Consider the following 8,264-nt stretch of genomic DNA (forward strand, 5'->3'; position numbering starts at 1 on the left):
CCGGGGCTGCGGAGTTCGTGTGTGTATCTGCGGGGTCCCTACCTACAGATGAGTGGGCTCACCTCTCCTGGACTCATTTTGGGAGGGATTTGGAAGTGTGGACACCTGGGGTGTCCAGCTGTACCTTGGAGGGAGCTGGGGTTGGCGTGCACCTCTGTGGGGTCCGGGCGCTTGGATAACGTTCTTGGTGGGTAGGGGTCGCGGGGAATCTCTGCGGGCCCGGGACTGCGGGGACTTGGTCCCCGGCTCCACCCCATCATGTGGCTAGCCCCGGCTCCGCCTCTGTCCCAGTTCCTGTTTTGGCCTCCGCTGTCCCGCTCCGGCTCCTGGGGCTCCCCGCAGACGCTGCTTTTCCTGCTCCACTGGGGCTGCCTCTTCCTGGGCGCCCGCCGCCTGCATCCGGCTCGCCCTGTCTGGGAATGGGGCCGCCCCCGGGCTTGGGCCGGCCCGGCTGGGGCCCCCGAGGCGCTTCCGCCCCGTAGTGACCGCCTGGTGCCGCCGCCCCCAGGATGAAGGGCGGCGAGGGGGACGCGGGCGAGCAGGCCCCGCTGAACCCTGAGGGCGAGAGCCCTGCAGGCTCGGCCACGTACCGGGAGTTCGTGCACCGCGGCTACCTGGACCTCATGGGGGCCAGTCAGCACTCGCTGCGGGCGCTCAGCTGGCGCCGCCTCTACCTCAGCCGGGCCAAGCTCAAAGCTTCCAGCCGCACGTCTGCCCTGCTCTCGGGCTTCGCCATGGTGAGGGGCCGGGAGGGGTCACACCCGGTGGGGCAGAGCACGTGGGGGGCACAGGTCGGTGGGGGGGAGCGAAGTAAACAGGTCCCAGGGGAGACAGGTTAAAGGGGGCTTTCGTCAAAGGGGGAAGGAACAAGGTCCCGCGGGACTGAGCAAGTCCCTTCTTACGGATGTGTGTGTACAGGGGACCCCAGGAGACGGGGCCACCGGAGGACACGAAAGTCCTAAAGGTGTCGTAGTGGGAGTGGGGTGAACAAATCGCCGGTGGGGTTGACTGTAACAATGAGGCAGAGTGGTCCAGATGGAGCCTGCTCCTGGCAGAAGTGGTTCCTAAGTCCCAGTGCCAGCTTCAAAGGCAGGTCAGCTGGGTGGGGGCTGCATCAACAGGTGGGGGGCTCGAGATGGATTAGCTGGGTGGAAGGGTCACCCAGCTGAAGGTGGGCCCGTCCCAGGGAAGGTGGCCACTCTCCAGCGGGCCCAAGGGGTGCTAGTGTCAACCAGGAAAACTGACAAGAGATCATGCCCGGGAGGGAGCCGCTGGGGAAGGAGGCTGATGAGGAAACTGATAAGCGAGTCTCAAGCTGATAAACCCCAGGTGCAGGAGGACGGTGTCGGCTAACGGTCTGCCCCAGCAGTGGCCTCACAGGAAGTGGGATGGAGGGAGGTCCCAGGGTGAGGATCAGCAGACACAGTCCTGGCTCCTCCCTGCTTGTGGCCAGCTGTGTGACCCTGGACAGGCCTCCACCCCCCTTGCAAGCCAGTGGGAAACTGAGATCATGGAGGGTGCGCCCTCTGTAGCCAGCCAAGTAACCGCCCCAGGGTGAGCCAGGCATGTCAGAGCAGGTCACGTGCCAAGGATGGCTCAGACTAGCCTGCTAATTGGACAGGTGTGGAAAGTAAAAGCCTTGCCTCTGGGCAGGAGCGAATGAACTGGGACCCAGGGTTGCTGCTCTGTTAGTCTGGGGTTTCCCCACCATCACCCCAGGAAAAAGGAGAAAGTGAGCTGCAGGAGGTACTTTGGGGAACGCACTCCTGTGGGGGTGGATATCAGAGGCGGTTGGGGTGGGGACCATGGCGCTAGGGGATCTGGGCTAGTCCCTGCCCTGTCTGTGCCACAACCTCTGTATTTGAACGACGACAGGGAAACTCTCTAACCCTAAGGGTCATCATAAGCCTATGGTCTTCTATGTGGGGTCCCAGAATCCACAGACCAGCTTACCTTTCATGATGGGGGCATCACCTAGGGACAGGATGTTGGCTCCCCTTCATCTGCACAGCCTGCAGAGGGAAGGGAGCAGCCACCCAAGCTGAGGGAGGTCAACCCCATGGTCCAGCCTGTTCCCAAGGAGACAATCCCTCCACGGCAGAATATGCAGGTGCAGGTTGGTGGGGTGACAGCTTAAGGGCCCGAGCCTTCTCCGCAGGAGGAAGGGGCTGGAGGTTTAGGTTCCGGGGACAGGACTGGCCGCAGTCCTAGCAGGGGTGACCGAGGCTGGGCCAGGCTCTGGGAGAAACCAGGACTAAGCCTGGCCCAGATCCCTGTCTGTGGAAAACACCTCCTGACACCTGCCATGGCCCAATTTCCCAAAATACTCAGCCCTGTTTTCCTACCTCCACCCGCCAGCCTCTACACCTACCTTCTTCTTTCCCCAGGCCCAGAGCAATCGAATGGACCCTACAAGAACCAGGGATGGGGAGAGAGTGGGCTTCTGAAACTCAGGTGGCCTAAGTTAGAATAGCATTATACAAATTGTATCCAGCTGTCACTAAGCACCGGGCACTGCCCTCAGTGCCTTTATATACATCATCTGTTAGCCTACAAAGTGGGTACTGCTACTCTGGCCATTTTACAGATGAGGAAACTGAGGATCAGAGATGTTAAGACACCTGCCCAAGGTCCCACAGCAAGTAAGTGGCAGGATTTGAGCCTAAGCCGTCTGGTTCCAGACTCCAAATTTATAAATTCCTAGAATAGGGTCATCAACTCAAATGTTTGCAAAGGGCCAGGCAGGTAATATGGATGCCAAATTGGCTGGGTAGGGACTAGCAAGCAAGAGACCCCATGACATTGGGGGTGATGGCTCACACCTTTCATCCCAGCACTTTGGGAGGCCAAGGCAGGAGGATCGCTTGAGCCTAGGAGCCCAGGAGTTCGAGTCCAGCCAGCCTGGGCAACATAGCAAGACCTGGCATCTACCAAAAAAAAAAAAAAAGAGAGACCCCATGACCTTTCCAAGGGGAGCAGCCATGACTGATTTGAGCTGATAGTTCCATGCAGGAACGCGGGCCAAGTGTGGCTAGTTCTTCCAAGTTTTCAAGGGGATCTGGAAATAGGGATATAAGAAATCTCTTCAGTTTTACAAGTTGGCAGCATCTTCCATTTTTTAAGAAACACACTGTGTGAGCCAAGCAAAACACGTCTGCAAGCTGGCAGTGGTCCACAGTGTGCCGATTTGTAAACTCTGTCCTCAGACTTTAGCATTCACTATAGCAAGAACAGCAAACACATACCTAGTGCTTACTCTGTGCCTGGCACTGTTCTTTTTCTTTTTCTTCCTTTTCCTTTTCCTTTCCTTTCCTCTTTCTTTTTCTTTCTTTCTTTTCTTTCTTATCTTTCTTTTTTTTTTTTTTTGAGACAGAGTCCCACACTGTCACCCAGGCTGGAGTGCAGTGGTGCGATCTCGGCTCACTGCAACCTCTGCCTCCTGGATTCAAGCAATTCTCCTGCCTTAGCCTCCCAAGCTCCTGAGTAGCCGGGATTACAGGCGCACACCACCACGCCCGGCTAATTTTTATATTTTTAGTAGAGACAGGGTTTCACCATGTTGGCCAGGCTGGTCTTGAACTCCTGACCTCAGGTGATCCGCCCAACTTGGCCTCCCAAAGTGTTGGGATGAAAGGCGTGAGCCACCACTCCCAGCCCATTTCATGTATATTTCATTTAATGTTTATACCAACCCTATAAGGCAGGGAGGTGCTGTTATCAATCTCTATTTCCAGATAGGAAATTGAGGCACACAGAGAACTGAGTTGCTCAAGATTACACAGCTAGAGCAGAGAATGATCCCAGGCAGCCCAGCTCCAGAATCTGCTGTTTAATCCCTATGCAGTAAACCTGTTAGAAGCATGTCATCCAGCCCTTTTTTTAATTTTTATTTTTAATTTTTTTTTGAGACAGAGTCTTGCTCTGTTGCGCAGGCTGGAGTGCAGTCGCATGATCTCGGCTCACTCAAACTTCTGCCTCCTGGGTTCAAGCAGTTCTCCTGCCTCAGCCTCTCAAGTAGCAGGGATTACAGGCATGTGCCAAGATGCCCGGCTAATTTTTGTACTTTTAGTAGAGACGGGGTTTCGCCATGTTGGCCAGGTTGGTCTCAAACTCCTGACCTCAGGTGATCCACACACTTTGGCCTCCCAAAGTGCTGGGATTATAGGCATGAACCACCGCGCCCGGCCATCCAGCCCTCTTGATAGGGAGGTGGGGAAACCAGAGCAGAACAGAGCCTTTGCAAAGCTGTCCATTCGTTTACTCAACAGAGACTGAATGTCTCTGGTTTCTGCCAGGCACAGTTCTAGGTCCTAGGGATATGTATCAGTGATGTATCCCAATAGGCGGAAAAAATCTCTACAGTTGAGGTTATGGGGAGATCAGTACATCCCCTCTTGTCCCTGCAGGTGGCCATGGTGGAGGTGCAGCTGGAGAGCGACCACGAGTACCCACCAGGCCTGCTGGTGGCCTTCAGTGCCTGCACCACCGTGCTGGTGGCTGTGCACCTCTTTGCACTCATGGTCTCCACGTGTCTGCTGCCCCACATTGAAGCTGTGAGCAACATCCACAACCTCAACTCTGTCCACCAGTCGCCACACCAGAGACTGCACCGCTACGTGGAGCTGGCCTGGGGCTTCTCCACTGCCCTGGGCACCTTTCTCTTCCTTGCTGAAGTTGTCCTGGTTGGTTGGGTCAAGTTTGTGCCCATTGGGGCTCCCTTGGACACACCGACCCCCATGGTGCCCACATCCCGGGTGCCTGGGACTCTGGCACCAGTGGCTACCTCCCTTAGTCCAGCTTCCAATCTCCCACCATCCTCTGCGTCTGCAGCACCGTCCCAGGCTGAGCCAGCCTGCCCACCCCGGCAAGCCTGTGGTGGTGGTGGGGCCCATGGGCCAGGCTGGCAAGCAGCCATGGCCTCCACAGCCATCATGGTACCCGTGGGGCTCGTGTTTGTGGCCTTTGCTCTGCATTTCTACCGCTCCTTGGTGGCACACAAGACAGACCGCTACAAGCAGGAACTAGAGGAACTGAATCGCCTGCAGGGGGAGCTGCAGGCTGTGTGAGGCTGGTGTTAGCCACCGCTCACTGCAAGCACTGCCTCCCTCCGGGGTCTGTAAGAGGCCGCAGGGGCATACAGACCTCATCCCCCCATCCCCTGGCTGGAGCCACTTCCAGTGGCCACTCTCAGGCAGAGTTCAGATTCCTGCCCGCAGGGTCCTCTGGGCTGGGCCTTGGGGCAGCTCCCACATTCCCAGGGATTTTCCCCATCAGTCTGTCCCTTGGGTTTTGCAAGCTACTCTGCACTTGGGCTGGCCTCAGTTGAAGGATCATGCAGTAGATAGAGGGGAGGCAGGGAGAGCTTGTGGGACCTTCAGTGCTGACTTTAGCCACCATTTCCATTCCTATACAGGATGTGAAGGTCAGAAGGCAGCCAATTGTTGGTTTAATTTTTTTTTTTTTTTTTGAGACAGTCTGTTTCCCAGGCTGGAGTGTAGTGATACAGTCACAGCTCACTGTAGCCTCGACCTTCCAGGCTCAAAAGATGCTCCCACCACAGCCTCCCAGGTAGTGAGTAGCTGGTACTACAGGTGTGTGCTGCCACACCCGACTAATTTTTTTGTAGAGACGGTGTTTCGCTGTTCCCAGGCTGGTCTCAAACTCCTGGGCTCAAGTGAACCTCCCGCCTCGGCCTCCCAAAGTGCTGGGATTCCTTTCTTTATTTCTGTAGAATCTATTTTATGGTTGGCATTTTGGGGGAAGATTTCGATGGGTTCCACATTCTTGCTTTAGTTGTTGTAGAGGGATTTGGTCTACCCAAGGCATTGGTCTAGCTTTTCCTACAATGAACCTATCTTTGGAGGTTCAAGCTCCCCACCTTCCCCCACCGTGGTGACCTGTGGCCACTCGCAGAAGGGATGGTGCCTGACCCACTGCCCTAGCCCCACGCTATGCACCAAACTTGTTCTCCCCCTCCTGGTCCAGGGCTGGGGTCTTTAGAGACTGACAGCCTCTGCCCCAGGCCTGAGTCCTTAGCAAGGGTTGGGTAAGGAGGTTTTAAGGGAGAAGGTCCAGTCCTTAGCCCTTGAAATACAAAGCTCTTCTGACACTGAATTTGGATGCACCTTGTTTTATATAATAAATCGTGTTTCACAGATGTCCCTGTTGCTGTGAAGGGGATGCAGGGCAGGCCTTCTTAGGATAACTTTACTTGTTCCCAAGAGCCGGGTGGTGGCAAGTTTGGTTGGACAGGACCTGGGAGGGGAGTGGGTTTCAGGTGTAACCCTGTCAGATGCTAACAAGGGCCAACAGCTTCTGAATGGGGAGAGTTATTCCAAGGCTACAGGCTTTGAACTCTTGTCCCTGAGTTCAGAGTCTCTATCTCTCCCACTGAGTATTTATTTATTTAGAGACAGAGTCTTGTGTTGCCCAGGCTGGAGTGCAGTGGTGCGATCTCAGCTCACTGTAACCTCTGTCTCCCAGGTTCAAGCAATTCTCCTGCCTCAGCCACCAGAGTAGCTGGGATTACAAGTGTGTGCCGCCACACCCGGCTAATTTTTATATTTTTATTAGAGATGGGGTTTCGCCATGTTGGCCAAGCTGGTCTCAAACTTCTGACCTCAGGTGATCCACCTGTCTTGGCCTCCTGAAGTGCTGGGATTACAGGCATGAGCCACCACACCCAGCCCTCCCTGAGTGTTTAGTATAAGCACTCTTTTTTTTTTTTTTTTTTTTTTTTTTGAGACGGAGTCTCGCTCTGTCTCGCACTGTCGCCCAGGCTGGAGTACAGTGGCATGATCTCGGCTCACTGCAAGCGCCGCCTCCTGGGTTCACGCCATTCTTCTGCCTCAGCCTCCCAGGTAGCTGGGACTACAGGTGCCCACCACCACGCTCGGCTAATTTTGTTTTTGTATTTTTAGTAGAGATGGGGTTTCACCATGTTAGCCAGGATGGTCTTGATCTCCTGACCTAGTGATCCCCCTGCCTTGGCCTCCCAAAGTGCTGGGATTACAGGTGTGAGCCATCGCGCCCAGCCGAGACAGAGTCTCACTCTTTTGCCCAGGCTGGAGTGCAGCTGTGCAATCTTGGCTCACTGCAGCTTTGATCTCCCAGGCTCATGAGCCTCCCACCTCAGCCTCCCAAATAGCTGGCACCACAGGACGTCCCACCAACCCAGCTAATTAATTTTTTTTTTTTTTTGTAGAGAGGAGGGTCTCACTATGTTGTCCAGGCTGGTCTTGAACTCCTGGGCTCAAGTGATCCTCCCACCTTGGCCTCCCAAAGTGCTGAGATTACAAGTGTTAGCCACTGCACCTGGCCTCAAGTTTCTTTCTTGAGCAACTACCACATACTAGGGGACTTTCATAGGTTATCTTATTTAACTCTCACAACACCTTAAGCGTTAAGTCTTTATCATTTTCATTTCAGAGATAAGAAAACAGGCCCAAGAAGGCTGAAGATCTTGCCCAAAACCACACAGCTAGTCCATGAAACTGAACTTGGACTATCTACCCCTCACATGGGAATCTCTCTTTGATTTGAGAAAAGGAACCAGTGCCTTTCAACTGGAACAGAAAGGAATCTGATCTCAACAACTATGCCTCCACGTAAATTATTTTTTTCAGCCTTATTTCCCTCAAAATTGTAGAGTCCTAATCTTCTTCTATCTTGTGGTGTGAGACCTTGGATAAGTCTCCCTTCCACCTTTTCCTATTACTTAAAATGGTGAATTTGCATAAACCAGGCTCTAAGGGTCTTTTCTGCACTGTTCGGATGTGTACAAATTGACATCCAAGTTTAAAGGAAGACTCTGAAACTTAGGTCAATGACTTGCCCAAGGCCATATAGCGAGGGCCTGATGTACACATATCAGGAGCGTGGGGCATCCTCAGCTCAGGAAAAGGGACCTCCTGGGAGTGCCTGCGCCCACACGGGATCAAAACGGTGCCCAGCCTTCAGAAACCTCAGCCCGAGTTCCAGGGGTAGGCCTGGGCCGCTGCTGCCCTTGTGCGGAGGCATCCCGTGAGCATAGGGCGCCATAGCCAAAGAAGCGGGCAGTGGGACCATGACGCCAGGAGGACACACCAGTCCAGTCCCGTTCCTGTAGGACCTCGTTTATTATTACAAGGCCCATTTAAGGGCACTTAGGCCCCACTAGGCTCATCAGAAAACCTTGAGGCGGTCCCTGGATTTAACCACTAATGGTGGGTTTGAGTACGGCAAAGTAGGGCACCTTCTACAGGCCTCACTCTCCCCATCTGGCA

The 8,264-nt window shown here is 54.4% G+C and overlaps 1 protein-coding gene across 1 annotated transcript; it reads left to right on the forward strand.

The window, feature by feature from the left end:
- Window positions 1-266: 266 nt before the first annotated feature.
- On the forward strand, window positions 267-6,157 carry ORAI3 (ORAI calcium release-activated calcium modulator 3). Its single transcript, XM_016929733.4, has 2 exons — window positions 267-737; window positions 4,407-6,157. Exons 1-2 carry the CDS (start codon window positions 510-512, stop codon window positions 5,064-5,066), a joined length of 888 nt encoding a protein of 295 aa, XP_016785222.1. The 5' UTR covers window positions 267-509; the 3' UTR covers window positions 5,067-6,157.
- Window positions 6,158-8,264: the final 2,107 nt, after the last annotated feature.

The sequence above is a fragment of the Pan troglodytes genome, chromosome 18, assembly GCF_028858775.2.
Source record: "Pan troglodytes isolate AG18354 chromosome 18, NHGRI_mPanTro3-v2.0_pri, whole genome shotgun sequence".
Taxonomy (NCBI): domain Eukaryota; kingdom Metazoa; phylum Chordata; class Mammalia; order Primates; family Hominidae; genus Pan; species Pan troglodytes.

What these genes read in the sequence shown, in the direction of transcription:
- ORAI3 (XM_016929733.4), top strand. Translation starts at nt 510, where the DNA reads ATGAAGGGCGGCGAGGGGGACGCGGGCGAGCAGGCCCCGCTGAACCCT. An exon ending in TGCTCTCGGGCTTCGCCATG is followed by an intron (nt 738 to 4,406) that starts GTGAGGGGCCGG and finishes TTGTCCCTGCAG; the next exon opens with GTGGCCATGGTGGAGGTGCA.